We start from the raw sequence: 19,736 nt of genomic DNA, 5'->3' as shown, positions 1-19,736 counted from the left end.
AAGTCCCTGCCCATATAGTTGGGCTGCTCATAAACAAGCCAGTGATCATCCATCATGTGGCAGGAAGGGAAGTTGGACATGTTAAACCGATCCATGATGTTGGGGCAATCTTTCTCATAGAGCCTCATTTTGAAATCCCCATGATGCTAATGGGTGAATAACAGGAAGTTAAAGCTGAGTGTTTCATTTTATTCCATTAAAACAAGAACATTGATAACTTTAGATAACAATTAGCTTCAGTCATGGGATCGTGCGACAGAATCTGACAAAATCATTAATTCCCATCGTACGCATGTAATCAGGGTACTTGCCCTGCTCTCAGAAAGTACTGGCGGCCCATGTAATTCATTCAGTCATAGACCATGCAGCAACAGCACAGCAGCACTATAATAATTCATATGTGACTAATACAATATTCAAATCTTTACAGACCTTTCCCATGCTTGTATTGGCTTTGAACGTTTTTCCTGTTCAGTTGCCAAAGGCTGCTGGAACTATAAACATATATCCAAGAAAATAATGGTACTACTGTTTGTGTTGTCATTTAAATGACAGTGTACTCATGTTAGCAGAAACTGTACAGGAATATTGCAAACATGGGCAGTTTTATGCTAAATAATCATTTTAATTGCCTCCGTAACATTAGTTTGTCCAGCAATAGCTGCTCTGTTGAAAGCTGCTGGAAAGGTCTGGGGAAACAACACAACAATAGTGTTATTTTTCTTCATTTATTTTAGCATTACACATCACAAGTTTAAATGAGAACATTTAACTGAAACTAAAAGGTTTTGTCCTTGAAATTTTGAAATGCCTTTGGTATTAGTGGATGTTTATGAGGGAATCTGTTCAAGAAATCTATGTATGTTCCACTGCCATGATTTATTTCACAAATAAGTGTATTGCAGCAAATATTCTAGATTTTTGCAGGAAGCTGCCAGTGTAAGATGGCTACTTAATCAAAATAAGGCTTAACACCAGACATCAAGGCTTTGTCAGTGACTGAAGATGTTACCAGAATGAAAAGTTCTGTGTGGTTGCCATTAGAAAAGTTAGATTTGTAGTGATCAAAACCTTTGTTACAATCTACCAAAGCCAATGGTGGCTTCCTACTGTCAATACTGTATATAACTTGCTTGACTTACAAGCAAAAGAAGACTATACATTTTTATTGATATGGATATCCAATGGATATGACTACAGTATGTTTTTAAATCATTTACACGGGCAAACATGAGGAAATACTAATCTTTTAGGAATCAAAGCATGTCCCCGCAGATGGCACACAGTCTGAAATCTATATTTTTGATTATGGACAGCTGTGGTAATAAACAAACCTGCAGCATGAATACATACACTGCCAAGCATTTGATTCTGTGGCATTTTATTGACATGTCAATGTCAGAAAAGGCACAATTATTTTCATAACATGAACTCTAAAAATCAGTGATTCTGCGGAAGGAGCCAATGGTGGCACAAAGAGCACCCCAGTCACTGAACTTGCGATACTCGCCAGGGGGCAGGAAATACTGACGGCCTTGATAACTGGGATTCTCATAGAAGGTCCAGTAGCCCTCCATAACATTGCAAGAGTGAACGCTGCGGCATTGGAAATTTTGATGAATGGACTCGCAGTCATCACTAAATTCCATCATTTGACCTTGGAAATCTGGCCGATCATAGATCCGGACACGGTAGGATCCACCACTTTGCTGCAAAACATTTCAAAAGGTCTTTTAAAAAAAAAAAAATTAAGTCCTAGTGCTTGAATGTCTACAGTGTAAATATTTACAACAACACAACATGTAAGTGTGGATACTGAGAACAACAGTTTTATGTGCGGCAGAACAGTGAACAACAAAAATGGAATAATAAAATAATAAATGTAGATGTCGAAATGGATCTCACGACAAAAAGTATGAAACCATTAACATACATATTACTCACATAGGAAAATGTACGGCATGAGCGAATGGTGTCATTGTAGCCCATCCAGCGCTGGTATTCAGGATATTCACCTCTGGTTAGCACATACTGGAAACCAGAGTAATTGGGTCTTTCATAGAGAACCCAGCAGCCACTCTCCACTTTTATAGAGTTGCATCGACTGAAATGAGGGTGCATGTCTGGGCAGTCTGTGTCGCACTCATAGGAGCGACCTTGGAAGTTTCTCTCCTCATAAAAGACAATCTGAAATCAAGAGATGTCACAGATTAAAGCAATACAGACAAATGTAAGAGTTCATTTGTTCTGTTTATAGTCATCTCTAAACTTTCCTTAAGAAACAGAGAAATAAAGAAGTTATCAGACATCTTATTTACCTTACTCATTTTGATGTGAGCCTCTGAAAACGAACCTAAACATGAGAAACAGTCAAACCAACTAGGGCACGAGGTCTGCTTTATAACCCGCCATCAACGCAGTGGATCAAACTTTATTTGTCCTTTCAATGACTGGGATTTGGCACTCCGATGGTGGTGCCAGCCTTTTAATCCCATCCATAGATTTAAAACCCCTGATTCATCGAATCAAAATTCCTAGCTGGCAAATTACTGACCTCAGCTGCCCTCCTTCTGTTTTGATCCAGACACTAATGAAATGCTTTATGTGACAGAATTTTGCTTATGACATGGAATGCGTCAACACTTCCAAAATTCTCTATAACACACCACATGTTGCAGAGTTCAGAAAGTAAAAGTTCAAGAACTTAATTGGTTACTGTAAACTTAACACTGAATGCCTGGACAATTTTCAAGTCAGTAAAAAGTACTCTTATGAAAAATATTAATCACTATCATTAAAGGGGAATGGAGGAAACACTTGAAAGGATTTTACATGTGTAATGATGACAACTATGTTCAACAAACCAATATGTATTTGCTTGTTGTACAGCTGCTGTTTTCAGTCGCTGTCCAATATATTCACCACTAAAAAGGTTTTTTAAAAACTTTGTTCGGAAAGTGTGTCCTTACTTATGAACAATTTATGATCACATTTATCCTGATAAACTACAGTAAATTTATTTTAATGCTACTTACAGCAAAGTTTTAACATCTCTCTTCACTCGCTTGGCCTCTATTTGAAACTCTTTATTTCAAAATGTAGTCGGGAACAATAGCAGAAATCCCATTAAAACAGCAACATTAGCAAAAAAAACATTACAAATAATTATAATAAACGCGTATAAAAAGCATAACTTTACCTTGTAGTTAATCCTCTGCCAGGGGCAACACTAAACACAGGAAACCAACTATATTTTGGCTTCTAACAGGAAAAGTGAGAGAGGATGTCTCACAAGTGTTCGATTACCAAATATATCTGATGAGACTAACATTTGAAATATACAAGTTGGATTCTCTAAAAAATAAATAAATAAATACTGAATTAAATAATTAATAATAATAAAACAGTATGTGACTATAAGCTCATAAAATTCAATGCATTTTCCTAAGACTGATCACCTCTAAAAATAGAAATTTATAATTTTTCACGAAAACACACAGAAATTATTTAAACAAAGAAATCTCATTGACACTTACCTAAAACTCAGATACCAACAGCACAATAAGTTAACTATATTCAGTCAATATAAACTGGTTAAACAGACACTCCTACTCGATCTCAGAATTGTGGTCATCTCAGGTGAACGGTCTTCTAAATGATTAATTCAGTACTTCAATCACTATAACACTGTCGGCCAGTGCTTGGTTACATAACACACAGACTCAAATTTCCTGTATACGACCTGTAAGGGTTCTCTTTATCAACCATTAAAATGATAAAATAAAAACAATATTTCCTATATATTCAAAAATTAGCTATAAAGGCAAATTAACAGCTGTGATTAAAATTATTTAATACTTTAATATCAATCTATTTAACATTTGCATTACATAAAAAAAAGTCAAAGTAATGAGAAAAAACTAATGAAGGTCTGAAATCAATAAATGGGAATATCACTATGTTCATTTCTTCTTCTTTTTGTCTTTGAACACTGGAGAGTTTAAGAATTTTGTGTCCGAGTATTTGTCCCCACGCCTCATCTTGCTGTTAAAAAATAAACAAAATTAAGAAAGAAATGCATTATATTTTACTGCATTACATTAATCTGTGTTATTTTATTTGAGTGTAACTCACCAGTTGAGAGCTGGCTCTTTGTAAGAGACTGGTGCTGCTCTTCTACGTGTTTTCCCAAAATCTGTGTTATGCTCTGTATTTGTTAGACTCTTCATAACCCTGCCTTCTTCTGTTCACAAAATAAATATATAAGATTAAAACAAACATAAGACATGTGAAAAGCAAGACAGGAAAAAATGAAAATGAATCTGTATTAAAAAGTGTACTAACATGTATTTGCAAAGCATTTAGACTTCATACGGCTTACCTGGAGCTTGGTGCCTCAAATCTGAGTCCTGGTCCTGGTAAATGTCCATAGTTTGACAGTGGGTCTTTGGTTGAGGGCTGTGGGCAGAGCTTTCAACTGAGAGTGTTTCTGTGTAACCATCAAGGGTCTCCCAGGGAGGACTCTCCTCTGTGAATTGAAGGTTATTTGTATGTCCACTAAAACCATCTGAAGTCACATTAAATTCTTCCACGACAAACATGGTTCTGTTCATGACAGATGAAACATTATCCATTTCATTAGTAAAAAGATCATGTTCAGAAATGTCACTGGAAGCTCCACTGTCAGTCTTTTCCTTAATGAGGGATTTATGTGAAGATGAAACAACATATGTTTTCCTGCACCTGTCCTCGAGAGCTTGGTTGGTTTCATCTAGATTTATGCTAAAAGAGTCCGTGTTAATATGGTCAACTTGATCGAGCTTGTCAACAGAGGAAACAGAGCTTTTTCCAAGGGTTTCAGCATTACGCTCATCCCTGAAGCCCTCCTCTGATACTGAGTAGTGAGATATTACTGGTAACTGTAAAGTATTAGACAAAGAACTGCCTCCTGCTCCATTCTGAAGATCATTCATATATTGCCTTCCAGTCAACACGTTTTCATCCATACTCACAGCATGACTGTTTTGTTTCTTTGTTAATGCTTTGGGTTTTTCTCTTGATACAGCATTCTTCTTTTTTATTTTGTCTTCCCCCTCGTTTCTTTGTTTTTTGGCTTTGCCAGTCACTGATGGCATTAATTCAGAGAGTTTCTGTACAAGGCTGGTATTCGCCTCTTGTGAACATTCTGGATGATAGGTGTTTTCTGTCAATATCTTATGAAAATCATGCTCTGGCTCCTTGTGCTGTTGTGCAACATTATCTGAATTAATATCGAGAGGTGTTATTTGGGTTTCTGATATTACTTCCTGTAAACCTTCCAGTCTGCTGGGATCCTCTAATTTATTGGTTTCATTCATAAATGAATTCCTGCTGATTAATAATTGACTTGCCTGTATCATAAATGTTCCTCTGTTTTTCTGTGTCTCGCACTTTTCAGACTGAGAAAGTGGGTGTACTGCAGTTTTGTTTTTGTGTTTTTGAACAGCGGTCTCAACGATATGCTCATCAGTACCAGCAGACTCCAAGCAAAGAGTACTGGCAGACTGAACATTTTCATGCACATCAGATAAACTTTGATCCATCATAATGGACAAGACTTTGGTCTTCTTGCTCTTCTGAGGTCTTAGCTCATCTTGATCTATAAATGTTCTCCTGGGTTCCTGGGTAGCATGGGACTCTTTAGCTTTGTTTTTAACAGCTTTACTTGAAGTATTTTCAATTGCCTTGTTTCTTTCAGAATTCTGAAGCTCGAGATCACTAAAACTATCTTTAAAAATGTCATTAGGAGGATCTTGGGAGATTACATATGTTTTTCTAGGATCTGGGTTTGGTTCTTTCCGTTTACATGTACGACTCCTACTTTTGGTACAACGAGAGGTGACATGAGTCTTCCTGCGTGCAGTTATTGACTCTGTTTGCTGCTCATTCTCCACCTCTATCTGAACAGTGAGAGAGCACTGCGGAGTCATAGGGGCCGTCTCTTTAGACACAGCTGATGTATAGTCTGATATAATAGATTCAACTGGTGAGTCCACCTTTGCAGATATAACCTCGCTACCCTTTTCTGACAGACACAAATCCTTCTTTTCCTGATGTTCCTCTGTAACTCTAGAGGTTTTTCTTGCGTTTGTTTCAACTGTTACTATTTCAGCTGCAGTGTCACTAATGGACACCTCCATTTCAGAGTCATATATGGTGTTTTGCTGTGCTGGACTGTCACTTTCTTGGCTGGGATCATCAACGGCTGTATTCACTGGTTCAGAATTCTCATAATCCTGCTGTGGACACAATGGTTCGCCTTGCAGACTCCCAACCTCTTTCTCTATTTCAATCATTTGGTCTGAAAAAAAAAAAAATCACAATACTATAATTAATAATCATCAAGACATTTTTAGCTTTAAAGTACAAGGAATTTATATAAGTTGACATAACAGTGCCAATCAATCAAACTTAATTAAACTTGACTGACATACTTAAGGAAATTTGTATTCAATGAGCAGTCTACAATGTGTTTCCATACCTTCACTGGTGTTGTGTTCAGAGTCTGGATCCTTTAATAATAATAATGAGTATTATTATTAATTAATTATAATGAAAATAGTTCATAATAATGTTGTGCCTATTTAACCCTCTGGTGTTGTTCAGTTGTTTAAAATGTTTGGAAATTTTAAAAATCACTTCTTCATCGGAATGGTACAAAACTCATTGAATTTTATGGCAGTAGCTAGGTGAACCCATAAAAAAAAAATTGTGGACTTGATTCGAAAAATTCAAAATAGTCACACTTATGTTGTTCGCAGTGACCACCATAAGAAATGAATTGCAAAAATTCAAAAGTTTTTTTGTGTGTGCAATCTCCAAGTAAGCCAAAATGCACAGAAAGTGCACAGCAATGAAGTGGTGACAACATGTAAATGAAAACACAAGGTGGAATAAATCTGCCTCAATTCATTGGATTTTAAATACTTTTGCTCTATTTTTTTACTTAAATACTGTACTGATTATTATTATTATTATTATTTTTTTTTACATTTTATACTGAAAATAGTCCATAATTTAGATATAAATATTAATTTATAACATGAAATACACTCAAAATGCTAAATATTAAAGAAACATTATTAAAATGAAATGTAGTATTAAACAACACAAGTGTGACTCCCAAATTAACAATACCAGAGGGTTGGCAATTAGACCTAGCTATTTGTGAAAAAGTCCTGATAATAATAAAAATAACTACTATGATGACCATTATTAATAACAACAACAACAAAAACAGTAATATAATTTAATTATTTAAAAAATATATACCGACAGCTTACCTCCTCATTGCAAAAAATATCAACTGCCTTTGTCATCCAGTTAAGGGAAGAGTCATAAAACTCTCGTATAATGGCAAACTATAGAGTCCGAAAAAAGAAAATAACTACATATATTGTTATGAATAATTCATAATGATGTATGTTCGTTGTTTTTCAAGTACATTACAAGGTCTGTTAAATAAAATACAGTTCAACAAGACTTGTAATGACTTATGCCTGTACAGCATGAATAAGTCACACTGTCACAGACTCACCAGTTGTTTGTTTCTGTGACGCTGTTGAGCGAGATCAAAATGAGTCTTCTGCGCTTCTTTCCTCAGTCGCACCACCTCTGCCTCCAGCTCTCTGCTCTTCTGCTTCTGAGCTACTAGAGCTAGAGCCAGAGCCTTGTTGTTACTTTTCAAAGAAAGCTTGAAGAATGATGAGGTATCTGAGAGATAATGAAGAAGGCCACTTGCCAACTCACAACTTGACACCAGTAACACAAACTACTAGTAGTAATGCATACAGGTAAATCTGTTTAGCATATCTTACTGTGTATCTTGGTCTTTATCTTCGCTGCGTACACAGATGCCGTCTGTTTGCCCATTCTTATGTTTTCCTTCTTCTCTTTAGACGCCATTATTAGCGTTTTATCATTGGGAGCTGTAATGAAGACATGACTGATGATAATAATAATACATTGTAAACAATATGAATCGATATTTCCGACTACTCACCGGTAATAAAAGTAGACGACAAACTCGACTGTTGATTATGTTTATCTTTATACTTGTTAAAATGCATTTCTGCTCGGAAAAAAAAGTATTCGGCATATAAATAAAATCGTTTTATACTTATTTAAAACCAAACATCGCCGCGGAATCTTAAAATTCTTCTTCTCACACTTTTAATATTGTTTGTAGAATCAACTGCTGAAGTATCGCCACCTGCTGGACTAAATCTGCATCGTGACACCTGCAGCTTAGCATCCTCCGCCAGGCACTGCTACTGCGAGGAGGCATAGACTGCTGTACTCTGTAGAAGACATTATATTTTAGTGAATTTCTCTGAGACTATACACGCCACAGTCTGTACAGAGCACATTCAGGGCTTTTAAGAGATATCAGATGTTTGGAGGTTTGATCATAAACACTCCCTCTCTTTGGTCTTGATATTGGCAGAATGATCAAATTTAGCAATCTTAGGAAAATTTGATAATGTTTTGTAATTATCATTTAATCTGCCTTTTTTGTATTTGTTGAAATTGAAAAATGAAATAACATATTCTTATTAAATTGTTGCCAAGTTATTACTCCCATTATTACACTTCTTTTTTTCATTATGTCTTTCCCCACGAACACATCATTATGCAAATTATATGCAATCTATAGAAACACTGTACAGAATGGTTTCATGCACATATTCCATATAGTACCAAACCATTATTTTACATCCTTCATAACATAGATGAAGGTATAAAACAGTTTTTGCCTTACATGCCTTTTCGTGTTGATTTATCTTTTAAATAACTTAGTCATAGCATCCTCTAAAGGACATAGTGAAATATACTTTTTAAATATATATTTTATAAATATATTCAAATATATATTTAAGAATGATTTATTTTTCTCTCCATTTTGCTCCAACCAATGTAAAGACAAAAAATAAAAAAATAAATCACAAACCATTTTTTCCAGCTTCTAAGGAGGATATCAATTACACAACTACTAATGTTTTAGAAAAAACAACAACAAATAAATGCTAAAGCAATGACATAAAACAAAAATAGAGGGTATTATGTGTATTTCAGAATAACACAATATCGACTATAATATAAAAATATTTTTGCATGTAACCATGGTCAGAGCATCAAATACTGTACTTTCGTGAAACTAAACATCGTAAGAGAGCGTTTCTCAGACGATGAAGCGGATACTTTTATTTTGGAATATGAGCCTTCACTTCCGGTTTGACGCCAGTCGCTGAATTCACACACACTCACATTATATTCCTCTCAACTGTCAAAGCGTCTGCACACTGTTGCTCCAGCTAGCAATATCCTCTTTTTTATTTAGGATATCAGACAGGGCTTAATCTGAGATGGAGGGCCAGCGCTGGTTACCACTTGAAGCCAACCCAGAGGTATGGGTTTCTCACGATCTTTTGTCGCCAATCCAATTTTATATCGTTCATGGGCTAATTTTTTCATAGGCATCTTTTAGCAGAAACGGTAAGCTGCTTCCTATGTTTTTGACGTAATATTTTATATGATACTGTTTTGTGTTCTGTGTCTTCTTTACAGGTTATGAACCAAGTGAGTACAGGTCTCTTCTGTCTGGGTGTGTCTAGGATTCAAAACTTGTGCCAAATGAATGAATCAGGTTCATTAAAGCACGTCTGTGATAAAGCTAATTGCATCGACATTGGTTTATTATGTTTATAAGCAATACTTCGCTAAATATCTGTGTTTAACCGCACTGTTGTACTAATGTTAAATGTAGTTTATGTTCCACATTAGTTTATTGCTGATATGTTTAAATAGAAACGATTTGAATTGTGTAGGCCCTTGTGTGCCTCTAACTTAATCTAACCTTTACTAGTCTTTTGATATATGATTTAAATTTAATATGTATGTGTTGTGTTATACGTTTGTTAAGTTCTTACGGCAGCTTGGCTTGGTACCCACCTGGCAGTTTGGGGATGTGTACGGTTTGGAAGCTGAAGTTCTCAGTTTGGTGCCGAGGCCTGTGTGTGCTGTACTTTTGCTCTTTCCTATAACAGAGAAGGTATGACTGCAGTTTATACACATATTGACTTTGTCAGCAAACAAGCTCTCTATTTATAGATGCCTGTCTATAAATGATGGTTTATAAATGATGAAGTTGCAACTGGATACAGCTGTTGCTGGCTGAACTTGCAAATTATATCATATCATAGTTTTATAGATTTTATTTTTATGTAAGGCTCTTTCTTTATTTGACATAAAATGGTAATTTCCTTTATATATATATATATATTTAAAGTGCTGAATTATTTTACTAAAGATTTGTTCTATATAAAATGGAAATAAGAAAATAAGAATGAAATAAGAATGAAACTCATCATGAGGTTCATTCTTCACCATAACCCAAAATGAAATGATGCAACTCAATTTGCTGCACCATCATTTCTAATGATATTTATGATGGTTTGAGCATTTTGTTCAGTTGGTGTGAAGTGATAGTTTACCAATAATCATTTTGTGGTTATGCAATTAGTGTTTGTAACCATAAGAGTATAAAAACTTGTGAATGCTTTATTTATTTGTGTATATATATATATATATATGAGGGTAGTTAGGTTTCAGCATGACTCAGGGTGTGACAAAAATTGTTACACAGTCCTGTGGCCATAAACTTAGACTCTTATGTTAATACTATTTGTTTTCATTTATTTATTTTATTTTTTATTAAATTAATAAATTCTATCTTTGTATGTAACTATTCCTGGAGGAGTAGGTTAGGTAGGTTTTGTTTAATTTTGACAAATGATTTTGATACTTGAAACTAAAGCATAAAAAAAAAAAAAAACACGATCATACCCAACAGGACTTCACCCTATTATGTACGTTCACAACCCCGGCAGTGATGATGGAGGAGTCTGCTATGCCTGCTGGCCACAGCATATTCAAGTAGAAGGCAACACAGAAAAGTTCTGTGGAAAAGCAAAATCAATGTGCCTCACATATAAAAAAGAAACAGAGTAACCTAGGTGTCCTATTCTCTTCTGCTCCATGAGTTTCTCCATCGCTGGAGATTGGTTGCAAGTGTGTTTTGGGACTCTGTCTGACACAGTGGTGTTTCAAAATTGCTTAGTGGACCTTTAAGTGATATTTCATGTCAATTAAAATTTTGTAATATTTTTGTTTCCTCAATGTAGTATGAAACATTTAGACAGGAGGAGGAGGCAAGAATTAAGTCGCAAGGACAAGAGATTTCCTCGGATGTTTACTTCATGAAACAAACCATCGGCAATGCTTGTGGTACAATAGGGCTGATTCATGCTGTGGCAAACAATCAAAGGTGTCTGGAGTTTGGTAAGTATCAGTATTTCTTATTTATTTTTAATTTTTTGGAGTGATTTCCTCTGTTTTGAAAAATATTAGTTGGTGTACTTTATTGTGGTATGGCATGACTTTGATTAAATTTTTTGACAGAGCCTAATTCACCGCTTAAGGCATTTTTACTGCAGTCTGCAAAGATGAGCCCAGAAGAAAAGGCAGCTTTCCTTGAAAAAGATGAGGTGATAAAATAGTATATATTTATTGCAACTAAATGGCCTCTGAAGGAATTAACCAAACTAAACTTTTCTTCATAGTACTGATATTTTTTATGATTTCAGAGTATCCGAGTAACACATGAGTCAAGCGCCCAGGAAGGACAAACAGAGGTTTGTATTTGCTAAATACAGAGCAATTGCTTATAAAACATCCAAAACAGTACAGAGTATTTTAGTTTATTCCCATTGATGAATTTTCCATGAAATGTTGTTTTGTTAATGTTGAAGTAACAGAATTTTGCAAATTGGAACATGCTGTGGATATTGGTATGTTAATCCTTGATGGACAGTTTCTTTAAAAAAATAGAGGCAAAGAGGCCCAGCTTGTTTATTTAATAATTAATTCTGGACCCATATATTAACACTACAGATTTTGTATATCTGGGATGTCTGAGGCAGATAAAATCAAACTTGACAATCCTTATTGAAAAAAATATAATAATAATATAAATTAAATATATAAATGCAATTTTTTCTCTTTAATCAAAACCATTAAGTTCTCTTCACCCTTGCAAAAACATATTTGATGATGTGTGCACAGGTGAGAGGATGGGAAAATAATGCCTCGCCTCCTGCAACCTGACACTCACATAAGATTGCAGAAAAGATCACTGCTCTGGGTGTGTGTTCACGGTGTGCGTGTTCACTGCTGTGTGTGGGTGTGCACTTTGGATGGGTTAAATGCAGAGCACGAATTCTGAGTATGGGTCACCATACTTGGCTTTGTCACGACACTTCACTTTTCACTTTAAATATACAATGACCCAATCAATTCCCAATGAACAAAATCAAGTCTTGGCCTACAAATTTTTCTGTTCCTCTTTCTTTTTTTTTCTTTTTTTTTGCCCGACTCAACTACTCAATCAACACAATCTATCTAAATGGCTTGTGAGCTACCATCCTATTCTCACTTTAGATCATTTTGAACTTGGCAACTGCAAGAATTATTGTTGCAGTCACATCTACCTACAGTATAACATTTAAGACATTTCCAATGTGTTTCCAAACTGGCCTAATGGTTAGAGAGTTTGGCTCCTAACCCCCTAGGGTTGTGGGTTTGAGTCTTGGGCTGGCAGTACCCGACTGAGGTGCCCTTGAGCAAGGCACTGAACCCCCAATTGCTCCCCGGGCGCCACAACATAAATGGCTGCCCACTGCTCCAGGTGTGTGTGTGTGTGCGCACTTTGGAGAGAACGAATTCTGAGTATGGGTCCCCATACTTGTCTGTATGTCACGTCGCTTTAACTTCCTTATAGGACTGAGATGCTCTCTTAATTCTTCATTAATTTTGAGAGCTATTATAGTGTTGGATCTCTGTTTTTTTTTTCTTTTTTTTATTGCTGTTCCAGTGTCAGAGAAAAATTATATCATGCTAATTATTTACTCTGCTCACCCTTATAGGCCCCAAGTTTAGACGAAAAAGTGGATTTGCATTTTATCGCCTTTGTAAATGTTGAGGGACATTTATATGAATTGGGTAGGTAAATGTAATTTTGTAATTGTTTTAGGAAATTGCCTCACAAAAGTTTGAGATATACAGTATCAGCATTTATACATTATTATCATGTGCAGCATTATGAAGGGAGATATCACAGATGTTCATATTTTGTTCATGTTTCAGATGGACGCAAACCTTTTCCTATTGTTCATGGTAAAACAACAGAGGACACATTTCTTGAGGTGGGATTTTTCTCATTCCTGGGCTAAGATTATCTCTAGCAATATACATGGATACCTTTTGTTTCAGTCAGAATGACAACATGATAAATCAGAACGTAATGTTTACATGTAGTGTTGATGTAAACATTTCTGTGTCACAAGCTTCAAATCAAATTTGATCTTTTGACGTGTATACTGTGTGAATATACAGTTTCCCGCCGTTTGTACATACTATTCTCCTACCATCACTTATTTTCTGTTTTAAAGAGCAGACTTAAAATCTATCTATTTCTGGTCCTAATTACACTGAATAAACTTCTAAATGAATCACTTTTGTTTTTGCCCCCATTTTTCATGAGCTGAACTCAAAGACTTATTCCATGTACACAAAATGCCTATTTCTCTCAAATATTGTTCACAAATCTGTCTAAATCTGTGTTAGTGAGCACTTCTCCTCTGCCGAGATAATCCACACTTTAGAGTGGCCTTTTATTGTGGCCAGCCTACAGCACACCTGTGCAATAATCATGCTTTCTAATCAGCATCTTGATATGCCACACCTCTGAGGTGGATGAATTATCTCGGCAAAGGAGAAGTGATCAATAACACAGATTTAGACCGATTTGTGAACAATATTTAGGAGAAATAGGCCTTTTGTGTACATGGAATAAGTCTTAGATCTTTGAGTTCAGCTCATGATAAATGGGGTCTAAAACAAAAGTGTTGCATTTATAATTTTGTTCAGTATAGGAGACAAGGAGTACATGAAGATTTTAGCCATGCTGCTTATATTGATTTAGCAGTAAACTCTATTCTAAAACAAGCCGTCTGTGGATGAGAGTAAGAACGGAGGACTGATGTGATGTTATTCTGCTCCACTTTACAATCAGTGAGTGGAAGGAGAAATTTAGAATAACATGACAGTCATTTTTTGACACTTATGGCATCACATGTCATTACGCCATTTCTATGTCACGGCACGTGCACTGTACTTAACAGTTTCCATTTTCAATCCGGTCAAGTGTCCTCTCAATTAGATTCGAAAAGGTCTACACAACCCCTTTCAATCTGATCAAAATTTCGTTCAGATCAAGCTCAATCGAATCGTTTGTGGTGTTAACATGAAGGATTTCCAGTCTGATTGAGCCATCAGTTTGATTACTAACGGATTAGTTCCATGTAAAAGTAGCTATTGTAAACCGTTGTGGATTGGCTCCCCATTTTTATGCATTTGGTATATGTTTTGCCTGATCCTACAGGATTCTGCAGAGGTCTGCAAGAAGTTCATGGCACGTGATCCCCAGGAGCTCCGTTTCACTGTGGTGGCTCTTTCTAAAGTATAAATATTCTTGTAATTTAACCTAAGAGGAAAAACTGCCAATCATTCAGAAGTGCCGAATACTTTAAACCTTTATAAGTACAATTTTGACTTTGAATAAAAAAAAAACTTTGTTAAAGGTTTTGACCATAAGGAATGAAGCAAATGAGAAGCAAATTAGCTAATATTAAAAAGTGTACATGCACGTCGAAAATGTTGTGTCTGAATGTTAACAACTATCTGATTGAATTAATGTTTGTGTTAATTTCTCCAGAATTATATATATAAAAAAAAAAAGTTTTCTTGATGACATTAATTCACCTAATGGTGGGGTTCTTATTTTCTGCCGGAAAAGAGGATCCATTTAAAATAAAAGAATAAAAACCATAAAGAACAAATTTCCAATGTTTTCATCTCATTGTGACCTCATTACTGTGTTATGAGTGACAACAAGCAATGATTAATGTGCACATTTTGTTTACATCCAGTTAACCCCCCCCCCCAAAAAAAAATAAATAAATAAATAAATAAAATAAAAACAAATAAATAATGGATTCAGACTTATATTTTATTTTAAGACATTGATTATAGTTATATTTAAGATAAATATGTAATTGTTTTGTATAATTAATTACTTACAATACATGCCTTTTGTTGAATACTTGATTCTGATTGCTCAGTTGCAGCATTCAGTTAAATTAATAATGAAAATTGTCCAGGGGAAATCAGGAAAGCATTGCTTACATACTGTAGCTGTGATATTTTTTTTTTCTTCTCATATTTAAAGTAAATCAAAGCTGTCTTGTATTTAACTTTTATAAGGTGCCAAGCTTGAGCACCATTTGATCTGCCTGTGTCGGCTACTTGTAAACACGTATTTAACTAAATCTATAGACATTCGTTTTTTTTTCCCCCAAAAGAGCTTTATTGTGCCCTTGGACATGTAAAGTATAATCTGACAGGAGTTTAGGTGTGTATCTTGACGCACTAGGGGGCGTAATATAAAGTACACAAAGCAACTGAAGTTTCAGGACTAAAAAGACAAGAGAAGATTTAACATTTCACGGCTGTTATATAAGATCTCTGCTCGGTGACGTTCGAGAGCTAGTTAGTGATACTTGTAGTCGAATACAAAAAACGTTTACCTGCTGACTTCAGTTTTTAAGAAAGCAGGTAGTGTTACAAAATTATAACGAGACGCGGCAGAACAAAACGCTCGCGGTATAGCTGTACGCGCGTCTTGCTCGCGTTTTTGCAGCGTAGACGCCTTTTTTAGCCTCACCAAGAAGCGCACTTAAAGCTGGCGATGGACTGGCGACTGCAGTGGGATGGGAAATTGTAAAACCTGGGTAAAATATAACATTTACAAAATTGTGATTATGTAGGCTCTCATATTTTCAATAACATCAGCTCCCTTTTGCTTTTCAGCTGCTTTTTTTTTTTTTTTTTTTTTTTGCTTTGCCGTAATTGTTTATTTAAATAAAGGTTGCGTGAAACTTTTATATAGCTGTCAAAACTGAAAAACATGGATGCTCTTTAATTTTGATAAATTGTTTCTTTGAGCACTGTCAAAAAAAAAAAAAAAAAAAAAAAAATCACATATATATAATAGTTAGTTAGATTAATATTTTGGCTGTTGCTATCTTCCAGTCCACAATTAATGAACAAATTTGTGATTGTGAGGAGGACAGAGAAATGCATTGTTTAATCTTATCCCTTTGAAGGGATAGTTGACCCAAAATCTGAATTATGTCTTTTTATACTTCCTTTCATGTCATTCCAAACCTGAATGACTTGAATTCTACATCGGGACACAAAAGAAGATCTACTGTAAAATGTAGGAATTCCATCAGTTTTGGTTCCCATTGACCTTCACTGTATTATTGTGTCCATACAATGTAAGTCAGTGGGACCAAAATTTTTAGTTACCAACATTGTCAAAATATCTGCTTTTGTGTTCCACGGAAGAAACAATGTAAGCCAGTTTGAAATTATGCAAAGTAAATTATGAATATTTTTGAGTGGAGTATACCTTTAAAGAATAATCTATTTTCTTTTTTCTGTCAAGCTCACTGTGGAAAGTCCTGCAACAATTTTCACGCGCTTTACTTAGTTTATTATACCCTCTGCAACACTCTTAATCTAGGGCACAAATGATTAGGACTTCCCTATCCTTGTGAATTCCCTTCTCAGCAGGAGATGGCAGGGCCAAAGCACTGGCTGTAACTGAACAAATATTAATTCATGAGGGGGTGAATCTGAATGCTTTCAGTGTGACATCAGTCTCTCACAAATGCACACTGGTTCATTGTCACAGGCAGTGGACCTTGGCAGGGCAGTTTCAGCCCCGAGCCGATTGCTCCCCTGCAGAGGAAGGTGACGTGCCATTCAGCGTCCGATCTGAAAGACTAGCGGGTTGTCAGGCATGAGGGTTCACTGAGCAGTGCTGGAGTCTGAGTGTTTGAGTGTGTAGGGTATTATAGTCCCCTGAATAATCTGGAATTTGTCACATGCTTATTCTTGCATCAGGTGCCTGTAAAAACTAAAGGTTCCTGGAGGCAACTTTTTGGGTTCTTCTCTTTGCACACTGACAGAACCCTCTGTAGAGGCTCTAGGCACTGTTCTAAATGGGGTGGTTCTCTGAGGAACCTTTAACAGGAACCCTTTTATTAGGATGTCCAGGAACCACCTTAATTGGGTGCTTCAAGGCGCCATTTCCCTTATTTCGGTTCTTTAATATTTACACCCTCCACCCCTCCCACTAGTTTATTTTTCCTGCTATTATTGAAAACAAATGCATATAAACATTGTTTATTGATAACAACAATATCCATAGTTACGAATAAATAATCACCTTAAATAATACTGCCTGTGCATCACAATCCCATTCATGGAAACATCAATGTTAATACTGTTATAAACAAAAAATAAAACATTTATGCCTTGACAAATCAGTAAACAAATAAATGTGACTCAAACATCTTCCAACTTTAAAACACATTTCATGTACCTCAAAAATAATACAATTTAAATTACTAAATTCAATTACAAATTTTATTACAATTTTATTTACAGTGCAATCAATAGTTAATTTTTTTTTTTCCTGTTCTAAATGGAGGTCACTGATTGGGTAAATTCACACAGGATATTTTAAGAAATTGGTAAGCCTCAAGCTAGCTGTATGTAGCTTAATAAACCTTTTTCACATTTCCAATTTTCTCAGCAGTGGAAGGTGTCATAGTTGGGTAAACTTTGAGAACAGTGAATAGGAAAGAACCACAAATATGTTTTTTTGCATTTTCATTTGCTCAAATAGCAAAAGAAAAATAGTGCTTCTCTGTGAATCCTTTGATATTTTTAGAGAACTCATACTGGATGCTCTAAGATGAGAAAATAACATTATTTGTAATTAATTTCAAATATATTACAATTTAAAATTACATTAATTGCAAAAAGTTGAACTTTTGAGTGATATTTTTGAACCACTTAAGTGGGACTTTAGAATATTTTATATGTGATTTGAAATATGGTAAATATGTACTTCTGAATAAGCAATTGATGTGAACTATACTTAAGTTGAAAGGTTGAAATTTAGTATATTAAATAATAATAATCTAGTTACACTCAAAGCAAAAACACAAGATGGTAAACCCTTTACATTTATTGACAAATCAATCTCTAAAACAAACACAAAAATGTTTTTTGCTGATGCACAAGAAAAGCCCAACACTATACAGTTACAACACTTCAACTCCCTTGAAGTCTGGAGAACAATGCTAATTTCACCATCATGGAAAACATCATTCTGTAAGATGTGTAAACCGGTTTCCTCATTGGGGACCTAAAAATGTCCACAAGGATAAAATTTCCTGGTATTACTATACGTGTAGGGTCATTTAGTCCCCGTAACATATAGGATTACTAACACCCAAATTACATTTAATACAAAAAAAAGAAGAAAGAAAATTACCTATCCATGTACAACAAATGAGACCTTATTGTAAAACATTACCAAAGTGGGTTACTTGTACCCCTGGTTTCACAGACCATCAGGCTTAAGACCAGCCCAAGACTAAAATGTAATTCTGAGCTGTTTCAACTAATAAAACCTTGCACTGACTGATCTTTAAAAATACCAGTGCTTTGTTTTGTCTCAAGGTGCACACCAGTAATGTTTTTTCTAAAGCTTGTCAAGGAAAATTACTTAATGTCCTTACTGAACTATGATCTTGGCTTAGTCTAAGCCCTGTCTGTGAAACAAGGCCATTAGTTCTCAAACCTTTACTAGCACCAACATTAAACAGGACTGAAAGTTTTCTTCTGAAATCATACTCCAGCAATAGTGAATGCAAGTAAAAAAAAAAAAAAAAAAAAAAAAAAAAAACACTCCAAATTAACTTGCTCTCTGTCAATGTTCCAGAAGCATCGGCACTAAACTTCACATGTCATGAAGCAGCACACCATCCACAATTCTTCGTGAACAGAAAATTATCCAAAGAGGCAGGAAAGTCAAAAAAAAAAAAAAATTCCTTAAAGAACAGTTGTTATAAATGGTAAAGTTGAGTGAAAGCAATAGACACAGTTGCAGTCCAAAGTTTATATACACCTTGCAGTATCAGCAAAATGTTAATAATTTAAGCAGTAAGAGGGTAGAGAGGTAAAATAATAATAATAAAAAAAAATACAATTACTACTGTGATGAAACAATATATTTTCAAGGTGTGTGTAAACTTTTGGCAACATCTGCATCACCTAAGAGCTGAATTAACCTCAATCATCAGGGCAACATGGTGGTAGAATGCTGGGAGATGTTCTTTCAAGAGAACATCTCCCAGGAATCTAAACAGGAGAATTCCTGATCACACCATCTTCACTGACACTGGGCAAAAAAAAAAAAAGATAACATTTTTACAAACTGTAATAATATTAAAACTCCATATACATCGGGAAGAAGGAGGCGGGAACCGGCGGACAATCAAAACATTTTAATAATCAAAAATAAACAAAACACACACAAAACACAAATAAAAGCCAAAACATAAAATAATGTCCCAGGCCTGGTCCTCTCTCGTCCTTCACGGTCGTCGCTCCAGTTTTACAGTATTGTTCAAAATAATAGCAGTACAATGTGACTAACC

General features: G+C 35.2%; 3 protein-coding genes across 9 annotated transcripts; 1 reads left to right on the top strand and 2 right to left on the bottom strand.

Annotated features, from left to right (window-relative positions):
• Positions 1-1,346: 1,346 nt before the first annotated feature.
• LOC128019760 (gamma-crystallin M2-like) lies at positions 1,347-2,327 on the bottom strand. The gene is made up of 3 exons (XM_052605959.1): positions 2,319-2,327; positions 1,945-2,187; positions 1,347-1,709 (listed from the first exon to the last, which is right to left on the bottom strand). Exons 1-3 carry the CDS (start codon positions 2,325-2,327, stop codon positions 1,434-1,436), a joined length of 528 nt encoding a protein of 175 aa, XP_052461919.1. The 3' UTR covers positions 1,347-1,433.
• A 1,514-nt stretch (positions 2,328-3,841) lies between these two features.
• LOC128019733 (shugoshin 2) lies at positions 3,842-8,282 on the bottom strand. Of its 5 annotated transcripts, none has more exons than XM_052605906.1 (8): positions 8,042-8,282; positions 7,857-7,931; positions 7,577-7,695; positions 7,323-7,400; positions 6,521-6,551; positions 4,382-6,340; positions 4,135-4,243; positions 3,842-4,044 (listed from the first exon to the last, which is right to left on the bottom strand). In XM_052605906.1, exons 1-8 carry the CDS (start codon positions 8,106-8,108, stop codon positions 3,963-3,965), a joined length of 2,520 nt encoding a protein of 839 aa, XP_052461866.1. In that variant the 5' UTR covers positions 8,109-8,282; the 3' UTR covers positions 3,842-3,962. The 5 variants fall into 5 exon arrangements, with proteins under 5 accessions (XP_052461866.1, XP_052461865.1, XP_052461864.1 ...); XM_052605905.1 differs by having other exon boundaries at positions 7,857-7,967; positions 8,042-8,281; XM_052605904.1 differs by having other exon boundaries at positions 7,577-7,752; positions 8,042-8,281.
• Positions 8,283-9,295: 1,013 nt separating this feature from the next.
• On the top strand, positions 9,296-15,005 carry LOC128019748 (ubiquitin carboxyl-terminal hydrolase isozyme L3). Of its 3 annotated transcripts, XM_052605942.1 has the most exons (9): positions 9,296-9,446; positions 9,607-9,618; positions 9,962-10,090; positions 11,223-11,379; positions 11,500-11,585; positions 11,685-11,732; positions 13,023-13,098; positions 13,243-13,301; positions 14,540-15,005. In XM_052605942.1, exons 1-9 carry the CDS (start codon positions 9,405-9,407, stop codon positions 14,621-14,623), a joined length of 693 nt encoding a protein of 230 aa, XP_052461902.1. In that variant the 5' UTR covers positions 9,296-9,404; the 3' UTR covers positions 14,624-15,005. The 3 variants fall into 3 exon arrangements, with proteins under 3 accessions (XP_052461902.1, XP_052461903.1, XP_052461904.1); XM_052605943.1 differs by lacking the exon at positions 9,607-9,618; XM_052605944.1 differs by lacking the exons at positions 9,296-9,446; positions 9,607-9,618 and adding an exon at positions 9,662-9,685.
• The last annotated feature ends 4,731 nt before the right edge of the window (positions 15,006-19,736 follow it).

Source organism: Carassius gibelio, chromosome A9 (genome assembly GCF_023724105.1).
Source record: "Carassius gibelio isolate Cgi1373 ecotype wild population from Czech Republic chromosome A9, carGib1.2-hapl.c, whole genome shotgun sequence".
Taxonomy (NCBI): Eukaryota; Metazoa; Chordata; class Actinopteri; order Cypriniformes; family Cyprinidae; genus Carassius; species Carassius gibelio.
Note: the sequence above shows the minus strand (reverse complement) of the source record. Positions and strands in the feature narration are given on the sequence as shown.